This window comes from Polyodon spathula, chromosome 2, assembly GCF_017654505.1.
Source record: "Polyodon spathula isolate WHYD16114869_AA chromosome 2, ASM1765450v1, whole genome shotgun sequence".
NCBI classification, from domain to species: Eukaryota; Metazoa; Chordata; class Actinopteri; order Acipenseriformes; family Polyodontidae; genus Polyodon; species Polyodon spathula.
The window spans coordinates 16,659,502-16,675,219 of NC_054535.1; the positions used below are offsets into that span (position 1 = coordinate 16,659,502).

Consider the following 15,718-nt stretch of genomic DNA (forward strand, 5'->3'; position numbering starts at 1 on the left):
TGTATTTGAATACTATGTGATGGTTGGGTGCCAAATTAGTGAGAAGAGCAATAAGGATGACCTAATTGAGGGAACTAGACATCGACAAAACAGTCGTATGAAATGCGATACTGCAGTAGAGGGATGAAAACATCTGTTGCTGCCAGACTAGAAGACCTATTGTCAAGCACAAGCACATCGTGTGAACAATGCATACGAATTCTGCGACCTTATGGAGCGGCAAAAAAGGCTTTTCAGCATTGTGCACGCTAAAGGAGGCTCCACAAAATACTAAACGTGTATGTTTGTGTAGTGGACCGATACAGTACACTGTATGTAGATGAATGAACAGCAAAATAATAAAAAAAAAAAAAAAAAAAAAAAGCTCACCTTTAGTTTGGCTGGAGAAGGGCGGTGCCTTTTCTTCACTTCTACCCAGGGCTCAGACTCCAGGTCGGGCAGACTTGTGGACAGCCCTTTAGACATGGTCTGCAGGTTGCTGGGTTCCAGATTCTTCTTTGGACTGATTGTGCTCGCTCTTGGAGAGCTGGGTGCAGACTCTACAACAGAGAGAAGAGTAAGCAACCATCGCTATAGAGCCGCTTTTCAGCTGTTTTCAGCAGATGGATACTTATTCTAAATCCTACAACCTCATGTTATTTTCTAGGCCATCTCATATGTGCAATAACACTCCGGAGGCAATGACCATCCACCCTTTAGACTTTTACTGCTTAAAACCTAAATAAATAACGTGTACAATAAGAAATAGCTAGATATCTCCCATTGAGGGCCATCCTGTAATGTTAGGTGTCTTGGATGAGCTTTAAGAGCAGCTGAGTCTCAACTGTAAAAGGGCACACACACATCCTTAACCTCTTATTTTTATTTATGCATTTATTTGACAAACACACAATTTTTTAATACTTATGACATGTCATAAGATATACTGCTCCCAGATACACAACAAACTAATACAATAACATAACACAGAAACATTCTAGAACAGCCCAAAAACAGCCAGTCTACTTTCCAGATGTCCTTACACAATTGCCGCACACATACCTGTGGCTTGTGTGGTGAAGGCCTGTCCTGGTATAAACTCTGGGCAGTTGATAAGCTGGGAGAAGTCAGTTCGAGGGGCGTCACGGGGAGCAGGGCCTGGTATAGGCCAGAGCTCAGGATTCACTTTCCTTCGGATCTTCTGGTCTATAATCTCCACCTCAGTACTGTCTTTCAGAGCCTGAGCACAGCAAAAGCAATTCAGTCAAGACTGGGGCTTTTTTTTTTTTTTTGAATGGTTATCCCCTTTTAAATGCCTCCTACATAGTTTAGAAAACAAAATGTATGATTTGTGAGTTATTGCAACCCCAAAGATGTTGGCTAATTTGAACATTGTGTTTACTGCACTATTATAGAACTTTTATCTTTGGTTTAATTGTACATACTGAAGCATTGACTAAACCACGGCTTGATAATTCTGCATTCATTCTCCAAAATGAACAGACACCAACAATCCGAGAGCAGCCTTATAAGAAAATTATTACTAATTACACTATGTAATACAATTTTTGTTCCTGGGTAGTAAGTGCTATTTCCTAATTGCTTATGCCTCAAAAGTATAGAAAACTGCTATTATTCCCCACAAACTTTGCTTTTGTGACCAGGACAGTGATATTTTGAAATTTACCTATTTCCAATGATAAAACTGTCTTTTCGTTCACATAAAGTCAGAAAAAACAACATATGAATCCAAATTAACATGTATTTATACTAAAGTAATACAAAAATGACTACAAAAGATTTAGAAGCGAGTAGTTTTTCGAGATTTACGATTATACTGTAAATACATGCGCTCACATTCTGCATCAGACCTAAACATGTTAACCAATACATCGATGCTGCTTATACATTTATTTAAATACATTGAAGACTTTTTTTTGCAAGTCTACTTCACGTTTTCTTTTTTGCTGTTTAGTTTCCACACTGGCTTGGCACTCACGCTCTTCATGTGTGCTTTGTTCTATACCACTACATGAACGACAACATAAAAAGCAAGCCCAGCACACAGACAAAACCAATTCTCAATGTGCAGAATCACCTTGAAGATGAGATCGATGTCTGTCGTAAGTGCCTGCACCCTGTGGAAGCTGGCTATCAAGGAAATCGGCAGGAATCCATCATCATCCATTTTTCTTCTCAAGAAAAAGTCCCTTTCAAGGTTTTGTAGGCTGAAGTAGTACTCACTGTAAAAAAAGAAAAGCATATATTTTATAAACAATTTTCTGGATTACAAAATACTGAACTGCATATTACTCTGTGAAAACTGGAGTCCCACTAGTGTGATCTGTGTACAGTGATAAAACAAGAAGGTCTATTTCTTGACATGGAGCCCCTCCTGCTGGATAACAAAAATAACTACAGCTGTTTTACCGTCTCGACTTGAACTGATCTTGTACTGCATAGTGTATGTATTCCAATTTCAGGTGATTCGTTAATGTTTTATGTGGTCTGTTACATTGTATGGCCCCTCAACACACACAATTTGCTTTTACTAATATTGTATTGTATGTTTATATACTACATTCTGTATTTATGAAAATATTTAGTTTTTAACAGTATGTTTCTGTACATAATGTATCTTTGTTAATTAATGTGAAAAACAGGAGCAGGTTGCTCAACACAATGACAAAACTAGCTACTAGATGTGTGGGTAGGCAAGTCTACAGCCAAACTACTGTTAAAAATAGCAACAGGATTGCTAAACAAAACACGAACACACTGTCCAGCACCAACCTCCTTCTTACAACCACCAATTATAATAATAATAATAATAATAATAATAATAATAATAATAATAATAATAATAATAAATAATAATAATACCTCATTACAACTGTGGCTTTACAGACAGCCAAGTGAAACTATGTGTGCATCGAAAGCAAAATTAGAATTGTCATGTTGCCATTTTAGTTTTCACAAAACACAAAAACAGCCACCAGTTCGGAAAACACCAGACAGCCAACACATAATGACGACTTCAGTTCTCTCTTTGTTCAGGTCTGCAGAAGACAACTAGATATCCCAGCTTCTTAAAATAGAAGTTTAAAACAGCTCTGAAAATATTCTTTTCATTTCAGAAAAAAAGTAAATACCCAGATGATGAATCTATTATAAAAAAAAAAAAAAAAAGTACTACACTAAACATCCTGTAGCGTTTACAAGTGGATTAGTTACTATTGCTATTTTTTCTGATGTAAACATTTTTTGAAACATAAGTGTTTTGAAACGGCTACTGTGGGAAAGGAATACCAGCGTATGCATTGTTAGAGGGGGCTTTAATTTGGACCCAAAGACAGGACACACGCTTTGCTTGCATAAACACATTGTAAAACGGGTTCAGTTTTATTCCCCAGCTGATCTGCGACCCAACGTATGTGAATAAAATATCATAATAAACCTGAGGGGAAAAGCCCCTGTAAGATGTGCATTTGTTGTAAATACTACAGGGTGTTTAGTATATCCTTAAAACCACACATCACTATTTTACTAACATTAAATAATTCAAGCAATAAATAAGAGAAAATGTTCTCATCCCAATCTCTGGACAGCCTCAAAAACTGGTGATAAACAATAACTTTAAAAAAACGTTTCTAAACCCCTTAAGCTGAAACCTTAAACACACCAAAAAGCTTATAGTACGCCCTTTGAAATACATTTCAGTGTGGTCCATGTAGGACGCACCAGTGTTGAGGTGTGCATGTTTACTTACATTTGCTTTTTGATATATTCTTTCAGTAGGGTTTCCTCCACTGTGTACATCTGCACTCCAGTGCCATCGTCATAGTAATACATCATGCTGGTGCTGTACTCTGTCTGGTACTGTGTGTCGGGACCATTTGCGTAGGGATCCAGGTACCCATATGAGTGATCATAATGCACTGCAGAGGGACCGGCACAGCGGGTCAGAGCCAATCATACATGGAAACAATTCACTACTGGCAGCAAAACCCAGGGTAAATTAAGAAGTAAACTGGTAAAAACGACCATATCCACAAACACTTGAGTGTTAGTGCTCACTTTAGTGTAGCGTGTTAATGGTTTTTCATATTACCAACTTAAGTAAGCACTAGAGTACTGCTCACTTTCTTAGTTTAGCAGGCTGGAGCTAAAGCCATTGTGCAATAAAAAAGGTACAACACACCACACTTGAATGCCTGGGAAGTACCTTTTTTGTAGTTCCTGGGTAGTAAGTGTTATTTCCTAATTGCTTATGCCTCAAAAGTATAGAAAATGGCTATTATTCCCCACAAACTTTGCTTTTGTGACCAGGACAGTGATATTTCAAAATATCACTATTTCCAATGGGAAAACAGGCAAATGTGTGTCTTTTGTTCATATAAAATCAGAAAAAAACAACATATGAATCCAAATTAACATGTATGTATACTAAAGTAATACAAAAATGACTACAAAAGATTTAGAGGCGAGTAGTTTTTCGAGATATACTGTAAATACAGTATAATCGTAAATCTCGAAAAACTACTCGCTTCAAAATCTTTTGTAGTCATTTTTGTATTACTTTAGTATAAACACATGTTAATTTGGATTTTTATGTTGTTTTTTTCTGACTTTATGAGAACGAAAAGACACACATATGCCCGTTTTCCCACTGGAAATAGTGATATTTTGAAATATCACTGTCCTGGTCACAAAAGCAAAGTTTGTGGGGAATAATAGCCATTTTCTATACTTTTGAGGCATAAGCAATTAGGAAATAACACTTACTACCAGGAACAAAAAAAAAAAAAAAAAAAATTGTTACACTGTGTTATTTTTTATCCCGGTTCACTGCTGCAACCCCCTGGCGACACGGGAAATGAAGGCTGGAACACACATCCTCCGAAACGTGTTCCTGCCAATCCACAGTGAAGCCACGAGACCTATAGTGCCGGAGGACAACACAGATCTGAATGGCTTCACTGCAGACCTGCAGGCACCCTATCGGGGTTGCTGGTGTGTGGTGAACCATGGATTGCCCTGCCGACCTAAGCCCTCCATACTTGGGCGGTGCTCGACCAATTGTTTGCCGCCCCCTAGGAACCCCTGGTCATAGTCGGCAATGACAGTCTGGATTTGAACCTGCGATCTCCAGGCTGTAGGGCGCATCCCCGCACTCCACTTTTACTGGATGCGCCACTTGGATCAATTATCTCCATTAGCACACGGCACCCATGCTGCCCATTAGTACTCACTGTGTGGGTTGTCTCTGCCACGCCCTCTCCCTCTGCTGCGCCCCCTGCCTCTACCCCGGTAGCCTCCCCTCACATTGGCTCCTTCACTTCGCACACTAGACACCTCGTCCAGGTCATCTCTGCGGTCCCGGCGCCAGCCTGAGGTGAGAGCAGCCAAGAAAACCAGTCGGTGAAACAAATCTGCAGTCTTGCTGTTACCCTGATCCCACTGAGACGGGTATCCCCCTATACAACACAGGCACTCCAGAAGACAAGGGGTGGAGGAGAAAACAACAAAACAAAAACAAACAAAAAAACTCTTCTGTTTTGTGGGTTTTTTCAGCACCTGTAGAGAAGTATCTTACCAAAATGAGCAGTTTCCAGCATTAAGAAATCAGGATTTTACTAAATCTGTCCTGAACTGATCAGATGTATTACAGCACTTACCCATTTAATTTAACAACAGACAAGATCCAGGAAACTACAGTAGAAAAACATGATTTAACCCCGGCTTGATTGATGAGATGCCTTTTATTTTAAGGTGCAGCACTCTATGACTGATATGCATTCAGCCTTATGTCATTAAAACATTTTACTCCCTTTCTCCACGTGGCTGCTGTATTACTTTTTCAATGTAGCACTTTCACAAATGTGCATGAGAATGACCTCTCATTCATCCTGTCAACTGGGTTTAAATTTCAGTCGTATTGGATATTTAGTTTTCTTCAAATTGATTGATGCCGTTACAGCCCTGCTCTCATCAACTTCAATGTTTCTCTGCAAATCACTTTAACAGGAAGACTGTGCATGATGCATAATGCTGGTAACACTGTGGGCTGTGGTAACAGTGTGGAACACATTGAATCACTGTACACATAACCACACCTTGAAACAGGGTGAGCTTAAGTGCCACATCCTTTTCCAAAAGATCCAAACCTAAGAAAGAATGAACTTTTGCAGTGTGATTAGAAAGCATGAAGCAAGAGTGACAAGCCATTTCAGTGGTGTAATGGACCCATACAGTCACAATACATGTCACCAAACAGTTTGCTCTATGACTATCGTGATGAACATGTCTTGTGTCAAACAGACGCGTAACACTAATACTCTTCATTAGGGTCAGAGGGTTACATAAGACCATAAGGTTTAATGGAGATTACAAATGATCACTTTGACCCACAACTGAGATTCCTTCATTCAGAACATTAGAGGATTCATTAACACAGCAGAACAAAGAAAGTTTACGCACTTTTAAAATCCAGTCAATGATACAAACCTTTATATAGAAGAAATTACATTTACATTTTATCAGACACTGTACAGTTTGAAGTCTGAAACCACAGGCACTAAACACACGCATTAGGCTCCAACTACTAGAAAACAATATAAAACAAATCCTCATAACTCATGTTTCAGGTTATCGATGTCCATAACAAAAAAAAAAAAAAAAAAGACAGCAAACACTGAGCATGGACAACAACAGCCCAAATTTCCATGACAACCCACGTTCATGGCGTGCATCAATAAATCCCCTTTTCCTCCACAGGTAATCCGATGACAGTTTCATGGACCTACCTCTGGACTGGGGTGCAAAGGGAATGTGTAGCACTTGTATGATAAATGTTTTTTTGCACGTAAATGAACAGTAAACTTACTCCTTGAATAATCATTTCTTCTGTTATTGTGCAGCGACCTGTTGCATTCGGAGCGAGAGTTCTTTCGGGAGCTGGGTCTCTCCTGGTCGTCCTGACTTGAGTCTTCTAGGTGTAGTGGTACCCATTTATGCTTGTTACCTGACGACAGCGCAGATTGAGAACATTATTTTTTCTTAGGCCTCAGTATAGTAATCTCTAGTAAGATAACTGGAAACTAAACTAAAAAAAAACCTCCCATTCTAAACAATGTCAGAAGGAAACGTGGAAGGGTTTTGTTGCTTGCGATGAAAAGATGACACTTGCTACTGAAGGTTTAAATTTCTTACAATACACACACACTACTGTGACAATACACATATATCTATATATATATTATATATATATATAGCTATATATAGTTATATCTATATGGACTACTCGACTCTCAGTATAATTTTATTTACTTCTTCTAACTCCAGTCAAACATAACTCCACACAGGGTGAAAGTGATGGCCGATGGCTTTATTCTTCCTATTTTCAACTACCGGTAGTAAACTAAGAATGTTTTCTCTCCCGATGTGTTCACCCCCCACAGGGGATGTTTAGGAGTTACTATGTACTACTGATGGTGATATTTTCTCAAATTGTTGTCACAGGCGTGTATACTGTCAATAACTGCACACACACACACACACACACACACACACACACAGAAAACCCACAAGTAAATATTGGAACAACGACGAACAAGCGTGTTGGTTACACGTCAGCAAAACAAACAAACAAACAAATTGATAATAAAAAAGCTGGAGGTCAACCCATCTTATGGTACTGAAAGTATTGTGTTGCAGTAGACAGAACAAAGGGACCATGCCAGCAGGTTTTATCTTAAAATGGGTCAAACTCACAAAGCATTTACTCCAATACTACATATACAGAATTTACATTTTTTACAGAACTGGCAAGGTGCATACATTAAATATAAAAAATATAATCCACAAAATTCAGTAATCTCTTGTATAATCCAGTAATTATAATTTCCAGTAATTGTCATGACAATTTTATCCTGGTTTTCTTTTTCCACTACTGGTCCATTTCTTTTCTTATCAAAAGGGACGGAACTTAACCAGGGAGGGGGGCGTGTCAAACGGAACACATGCAGAGGTAGAAGGATCTATTAAAGTTAAAAGTTGACATAATGAAGGGAAACAGTGTTTTTGTTTTGAAATGCAAGGACCAGAAATCCTGGTTTGTTATTATAAAAGCAATAACAAATGCTGGTGTGTGTGTGTGTGTGTGTGTGTTAGCATTCATTTAGACAAAAAAAAAATCCCCTACAATACTCTAGATGTAAATAACCAAGTTGCTCATCACTTAACACAAAAAATGTGTTTTTCTTTTTGTATTGCAAAATATATTATTCTTTCCCCCTATAAAGACTTAATGAAGCTACAGAGGTTTACACAACTGAGAGTCAGTGGGGATGGTGGAAATACTGATTAGTAGATTGGTCTGATCATTGGCAGGTTCTAACCCCCACACTGAAGAATTACACTAATGAGACTTTCCCAGGCTCCCCACAGTGGGCACAGACTCGGTTGCTTTTGAGAGGCTATGAGGGAGCTTCTCCCTTAATATCTGTAGGGAAAACCAACCTAAGGGCTGTACAGATGTTAAATATAAATTGCATTGCAAACTCATCTGACAAAACAATATATAAACAGATGAAGAAAGTTTGTAGTATTTACAATATACCATGTAGATTAGGCAGGTGACTGAAAACACAAAGAGCGACTTAAAAAGTACTTTTGTTATACACACACCTTGAAGCAAAAAATGAAGAAGGAATCATTGGTAATAAAGCTGATCACGTTTGAGGTGCCACTGCACTTGTGGGATGTCTTGATTTTTAGTAAGGAAGTGATCTGTGTAGGGCATAATGGGCGAAAGACGCCTCACCCTCGGCCACCAGAAACTGGAAAGGGTGGCCGAATACTTTTAGGAGTTACTGTATCTGTGTATCATATACAGTGCCGTGAAAAATTATTTGCCCCCTGTCTGATTTTCTGCATTTTTGCACACAGGGAGTCTGAGAGAAAAAAAAAAATTACTCCAAATTTTGGTGCTTCTTTCATTTGTTTGGTGTGCAAGGTAACCAAACATGCAATCTTCAGGTGTGAAAAAGTTACTGCCCCTCCTAGTTAACTCAACCCAATTAAAGGGATAATTAGGGTCAGCTGTTTGAATACTGTGGTTAACAAATCAGGCCTGATTTGGGCCAACCCTGCCCAATACAAATCTGACTGACTTTGGCCCCTTACCATCAGAGTGAATTTGTCAGCACACAGGTTCTAGAGGCACATCATGCCACGATTGAAAGAAATTCCTGAAGACCTCCAGAAAACAGTTGTTGATGCCTATGAGCCTAGAAAGGTTACAAAGCCATTTCTAAGGCTCTGGGGCTCCACCAAACCACAGTCAGAGCCATATTGTCCAAATGGAGAAAGTTTGGGACAGCAGCGAATCTTCCCAGGAGTGGCCGTCCTGCCAAAATTTCTACAAAAGCAAGGAAGTCACAAAGAATCCTAGAACAACATCCAGGGATCTGCAGACCTCTCTCGACTCAGCTAAGGTCAGCGTTCATCACTCTACCATCAGAAAGACACTGGGCAAACACGGGACTCATGGCAGAGTAGCAAGGCGGAAGCCACTGCTCATTAAGAAGAACATGAATGCTAGTCTAAAGTTTGCCAAAAAGCACCTGGATGATCCTCAAGAGTTCTGGAACAGTGTTTATAGACAGATGAGACAAAAGTGGAACTTTTTGGCCAACATGGGCCCTGTTATGACTGGCAAAAACCAAACACTGCATTCCACAGTAAGAAGCATGGTGGTGGTAGTGTTATGATTTGGGTATGCTTTGCTGCATCAGGACCTGGACGACATGCCATCACTGAAGGAACCACTGATTCTGTTCTGTTCTATAGGAGAATGTCAGGCCACCTGTCCGTGAGCTGAAGGTGAAGCGCAGCTGGGTCATGCAGCAAGACAATGATCCGAAACAAATAAGCAAGTCTACATCAGAATGGTCGAAGAACAAGAAATTTATAGTTTTGGAATGGTCTAGTCAAAGTCTAGACCTAAACCCCACTGAGATGTTGTAGCAGGACCTGAAACCAGCAGTTACTGCTCAAAAACCCACAAATGTCACTGAGTTGAAGCAGTTCTGCATGAAGTGGGACAAAATTCCTCCACAGCGCAGTGAAAGACTGATCAATAACTACAGGAAGCGTTTGGTTGCAGTTATTGCTGCTAAAGGTGGTGTAACCAATTATTGAGTCTAAGGGTGCAATTACTTTTTCACACAAGGTCTTTGGGTGTTGCATAACTTTCTTTAATAAATAAATGAAATAAGTATCAAATTTTTGTGTTATTTGTTCACTCAGGGTCCCTTTTATCTAATATTAGATTTTGGTTTAAGATCTGATAACATTCAGTGTCAGAAATATGCAAAAATGCAGAAAATCAGACAGGGGGCAAATACTTTTTCACAGCACTGTAGATACTGGACACTCAAACTACATTTTTTAAAACTATTGAAAATTAAAATGAACCGCAATGGTACCCCGACTGCTTGGATTTGAGAGAGTGGCCGACTGTGCTGCTGGTCAGTTGAGCCTACCTTTCCTCTTCATGGCGGCCGACTGCGAGTCCTCATCGCTGGCCGGGTCCTCTTTGTACTCCTTCCTGGCCTTGCGGTTCTCTTTGCTCTCAGTGTTGTTATCCTTCTTCTCCAGCTTCTTCTTCTCGTTCTTGTTGGGAGAAGTCTTCTTGGTTTGGGTATTGATGATGTTCTGGTGCTGCTAAATAGGAAAAGTGAAATTACAATTTACACGAGAACACAGACACTGATATAAACCCTCTCCAATTCAGCCATAAGGTTAAAAAGTTACTATACTTGATAAAACACACAGCCTGGATCGAAACACACCTCAGTCAAAAATGCTTCCAAAGTAGAATGAAACAGGAATGGCTGTTCCAAGACATCTACTTGATGACTACGGCCTTCACAAGATAAGTACATTTTTATCTTAAAAATCCACCTAAAGCTGACACAAGCTTACCAAGCTCAGACTTGATTTAAAATGCAGGACAAACTCACCTCTTTGTTTGCTATTTCACTCGGGGTGGGCCAGTTTGTGATATCGCTGAAGTCACTTGCCTGCGTGGAATGAGAGAAAAATTTATTTCAAGTTACCGGGTTTCACTCCAAAAGGCAGGTACTGTAAGTGCAGTAGTTTATGGATTTTTTTTAAACAGTATGTTTTATATTAAGTGTTAAAACATACAAAGTGAACAAGGTTACAGTGGATACAAGTCACTTTGGAGCTGGAAAAAAAATATAAAACGCAAAAACAAAAAAACATTAAACTTCCTCTAAATGTCAATATTTAACAAGCACAGAATGTTTCAGGAGAAATGAAAACGTACTTTTCAGATTAATGACTAGAACTATCAAAGTGAAAGTCAAATATCAATATTCCTATTGAATCTCAATGGCTTGCTTGTCTGACTCCAGGTTGTTTATCTTCATCAAGACTGTCTTTTTTTTTTTTTTTGTCCAACTCTGTGAGTGAAGTATGCAACACTTCTCAGAGTTGCACTGTTGAGTCCTCCTCACCACCTGGATACAGATCCAAATAGGGGTCTATCTGGGAGACAGTGCCACCTCCAGCGTTTCACTTGAGACCGAATTACCAGCATCAGCAGCTAATATGGAATCCTTGATGCTGAGCCCTGTTCGGCATCTGTTCACACAGTAACCTGATATTGGATATCCAGCACAGACAGATCACCCCCGATTCTTAAATAGTTTTTAGATCTCTGATTACCAGTGAATAATGCTGCAGCATGTTGACATCAATGAGGGTATAAATGCAACTATTGCAGTACTGCATGGCACAGTCTCTAAGACACACATTAATGCACTGCTAGTAGTGTACTGTATTTTTAAGGATAGTTCTTTGGCAACCTACCTTGCTAGGTTTTCTTGTTTTAGGCTTCCCTGCCCGTATGACTTTGGTTGAACTCTGTTGCGCTGAAAAAAAAAAAAAAAAACACAATAGAGTACTTTTTATGCACTGTTATGACAATAACAAAAAACAGTTATGCAATTAAGAAGAAAAAAAAATGACACAAAACACTAAATTACAAAGTTTGTGGTTTATTACATTGTACTACATTTTTAAACAATGGAAGTTGAAGTAGGAGAGGCCAAGGTGTTGGACAGTATATTGGTATATCTTGGCTAAGGTAAAAATAATTTCCTTACAGTTTCAATGAGGGGTGCGTTCTCATAAAACAGGGTTGCCGGTCAGTCCGGCTCGGAGTGGTCTAAACCTCAAACAAACCATCTATCAAATACCGAAACTCAGCTGTAAAAACAGGACTTGGTATCAAGCCTCCTAATGCTTTCCAGTACAGTGAACAGCCTCATTGCATCAACCACTATTCTGGTGCTAACAGTACTAGCCACAGCTACATACATCTAAACTCAAGACAGGCTTCCCAAGCTGAATCAACATAAGAACATAAGAACATAAGAAAGTTTACAAACGAGAGGAGGCCATTCGGCCCATCTTGCTCGTTTGGTTGTTAGTAGCTTATTGATCCCAAAATCTCATCAAGCAGCTTCTTGAAGGATCCCAGGGTGTCAGCTTCAACAACATTACTGGGGAGTTGATTCCAGACCCTCACAATTCTCTGTGTAAAAAAGTGTCTCCTATTTTCTGTTCTGAATGCCCCTTTGTCTAATCTCCATTTGTGACCCCTGGTCCTTGTTTCTTTTTTCAGGCTGAAAAAGTCCCTTGGGTCGACACTGTCAATACCTTTTAGAATTTTGAATGCTTGAATTAGGTCGCCACGTAGTCTTCTTTGTTCAAGACTGAACAGATTCAATTCTTTTAGCCTGTCTGCATATGACATGCCTTTTAAGCCCGGAATAATTCTGGTCGCTCTTCTTTGCACTCTTTCTAGAGCAGCAATATCTTTTTTATAGCGAGGTGACCAGAACTGAACACAATATTCAAGATGAGGTCTTACTAGTGCATTCTACAGTTTTAAAATTACTTCCCTTGATTTAAATTCAACACTTTTCACAATGTATCCGAGCATCTTGTTAGCCTTTTTTTATAGCTTCCCCACATTGTCTAGATGAAGACATTTCTGAGTCAACAAAAACTCCTAGGTCTTTTTCATAGATTCCTTCTCCAATTTCAATATCTCCCATATGATATTTATAATGCACATTTTTATTTCCTGCATGCAGTACCTTACACTTTTCTCTATTAAATGTCATTTGCCATGTGTCTGCCCAGTTCTGAATCTTGTCTAGATCATTTTGAATGACCTTTGCTGCTGCAACAGTGTTTGCCACTCCTCCTACTTTTGTGTCGTCTGCAAATTTAACAAGTTTGCTTACTATACCAGAATCTAAATCATTAATGTAGATTAGGAATAGCAGAGGACCTAATACTGATCCCTGTGGTACACCGCTGGTTACCACACTCCATTCTGAGGTTTTTCCTCTAATCAGTACTTTCTGTTTTCTACATGTTAACCACTCCCTAATCCATGTACATGTGTTTCCTTGAATCCCAACTGCGTTCAGTTTGAGAATTAATCTTTTGTGCGGGACTTTGTCAAAAGCTTTCTGGAAATCTAAATAAACCATGTCATATGCTTTGCAATTATCCATTATCGATGTTGCATCCTCAAAAAAATCAAGCAAGTTAGTTAGGCACGATCTCCCTTTCCTAAAACCATGTTGACTGTCTCCCAGTACCCTGTTACCATATAGGTAATTTTCCATTTTGGATCTTATTATAGTTTCCATAAGTTTGCATATAATAGAAGTCAGGCTTACTGGTCTGTAGTTACCTGGTTCAGTTTTGTTTCCCTTTTTGTGGATCGGTATTACGTTTGCAATTTTCCAGTCTGTCGGTACCACCCCTGTGTCAAGAGACTGCTGCATGATCTTGGTTAGCGGTTTGTAAATTACTTCTTTCATTTCTTTGAGTACTACTGGGAGGATCTCATCCGGCCCAGGGGATTTGTTTATTTTAAGAGCTCCTAGTCCCTTTAACACTTCTGCCTCAGTTATGCTAAAGTTATTTAAAACTGGATAGGAACTGGATGACATGTGGGGCATGTTGTCAGTATCTTCCTTTGTAAAAACTTGTGAAAAGTAATCATTTAACATATTTGCTATTTTTTTTTCTTCCTCTACGATTTTGCCATTTGTATCTCTTAAACATTTAATCTCCTCTTTGAATGTTCTCTTGCTGTTGTAATATTGGAAAAACATTTTGGAATTGGTTTTAGCTCCCTTAGCAATGTTCATTTCTATTTCTCTCTTGGCCTTTCTAACTTCCTTTTTGACTTGCGTTTGCAGTTCTGTGTACTCTTTCTGCGTACTTTCTTTTTGGTCCTTTTTTAATGCTCTGTAAAGTGCCCTTTTTCGCTGAATATTTTTTTTAATTGATCTATTAAACCATTTTGGCAATTTAGTTTTACATTTAGATTTGTCTACTTTAGGGATATAATTGTTTTGCGCCTCTAGTACTACATTTTTGAAGAACAACCATCCTTCTTCTGTGGGTGTTTTCTCTATTTTACTCCAATCTACTTCTGTTAGTCTCTGTTTCATACCTTCATAGTTTGCTTTTCTAAAATTGTAAACCTTAGCTTTAGTCTTTACTTTTGGGGATTTAAAAAACACTTCAAATTAGACCATGTTATGGTCTGAGTTTGCCAGTGGTTCTCTGACCTCTGTTTTAGTTATTCTATCTTCGTTATTTGAAAAGACTAAATCAAGACTAAATCAACACCTGGGATTGAATAGACTGAAGTACATCTGCTCCAGTCCAGTCTCTGTGAGCAGGTCTTGCTGATGCATTGTAGTTTAGTATCTTGCTATTTTGGGTCAGGTGGACTGGGCACATTTTGAAACAGAGAATGCTGAAAACTGGTCTGACTGTACAGTAATCTAGTTCTCTGCCTGGTTGGTTGCATAAAAGACATTTGGTGTTTTCCTAATATTTGCAATGTATTATAACAACGTTCTGGGGCTACCATGCTGTAGAGCAGTGGTCTTCAAAGTAATTTGGGCATAGGCATAAATTGATCTTACTTGGATGTTTGCGGGCATTCTGACTTTTGAATAGGTTGTTAAATTTACAGTTTTAGTGGTAGTTATTCTTGGCTCACTCTGTTAAGGGCAAGTATATAAAATACGCAATGCAAATAATTTTAAATAGCACGTTTACACAGATAACCAGGAATAAAATAAATAGATAGCGTCTCGCTTTTGTTTCAATTTGGCAACTTTGTCAACAACTCAACATGTTTTAAAGATCGCTCATCTCCAGTTCAATTATTCAGAGAAAGCGGATTCGTAACTAAATATACTTCAGTGTTTCCCTTCTCTTGTGAAATTAAAAACTATATTATAGGAGAGAAAATTAAATTCTAAATACTGAAATGTATTATTTTTGTCAATAACTGTTGGTGCAAATCAGTGCTTATCCGGCATATTAACACCCCACCTCTGCTCATGAATGATTGGACAGCTGTCAGATCTGTAACTTTCCCATTGGTTACTCAATTGCCTTTAATTTTCTTGAATGGTCTCTGCTTGCTTATGATTGGACAGCTGCGTAAAATTTGGCAGAAATTTGACTCTCCTATTTGTTAAACTTACTGTCAGTACCTGTAACTGAAACGGACGCATTTTATGTCCCACCCAGCTAACTTATGATTGGGGTACCGCAGAGAAAATGCAGATATTCAATTGGTTGATCGTATCACAGAGGC

The 15,718-nt window shown here is 38.8% G+C and overlaps 1 protein-coding gene across 8 annotated transcripts in view; it reads right to left on the bottom strand.

Annotated features, from left to right (window-relative positions):
- LOC121330685 (la-related protein 1B-like) overlaps positions 1-15,718 on the bottom strand; it is a 48,103-nt gene that overhangs the window by 14,596 nt on the left and 17,789 nt on the right. For 6 of the 8 annotated variants that reach the window (XM_041277452.1, XM_041277425.1, XM_041277417.1 and 3 more), the window contains exons 2-10: positions 11,881-11,942; positions 11,007-11,066; positions 10,527-10,707; positions 6,866-7,003; positions 5,232-5,369; positions 3,749-3,917; positions 2,078-2,222; positions 1,042-1,219; positions 370-539 (exon numbers count right to left, since the gene is read on the bottom strand). In XM_041277452.1, coding sequence (XP_041133386.1) covers positions 370-539; positions 1,042-1,219; positions 2,078-2,222; positions 3,749-3,917; positions 5,232-5,369; positions 6,866-7,003; positions 10,527-10,707; positions 11,007-11,066; positions 11,881-11,942 — 1,241 coding nt within the window. The remainder of the gene's footprint in view (positions 1-369; positions 540-1,041; positions 1,220-2,077; positions 2,223-3,748; positions 3,918-5,231; positions 5,370-6,865; positions 7,004-10,526; positions 10,708-11,006; positions 11,067-11,880; positions 11,943-15,718) is intronic. The other 2 variants (XM_041277428.1, XM_041277438.1) reach the window with 2 other exon arrangements.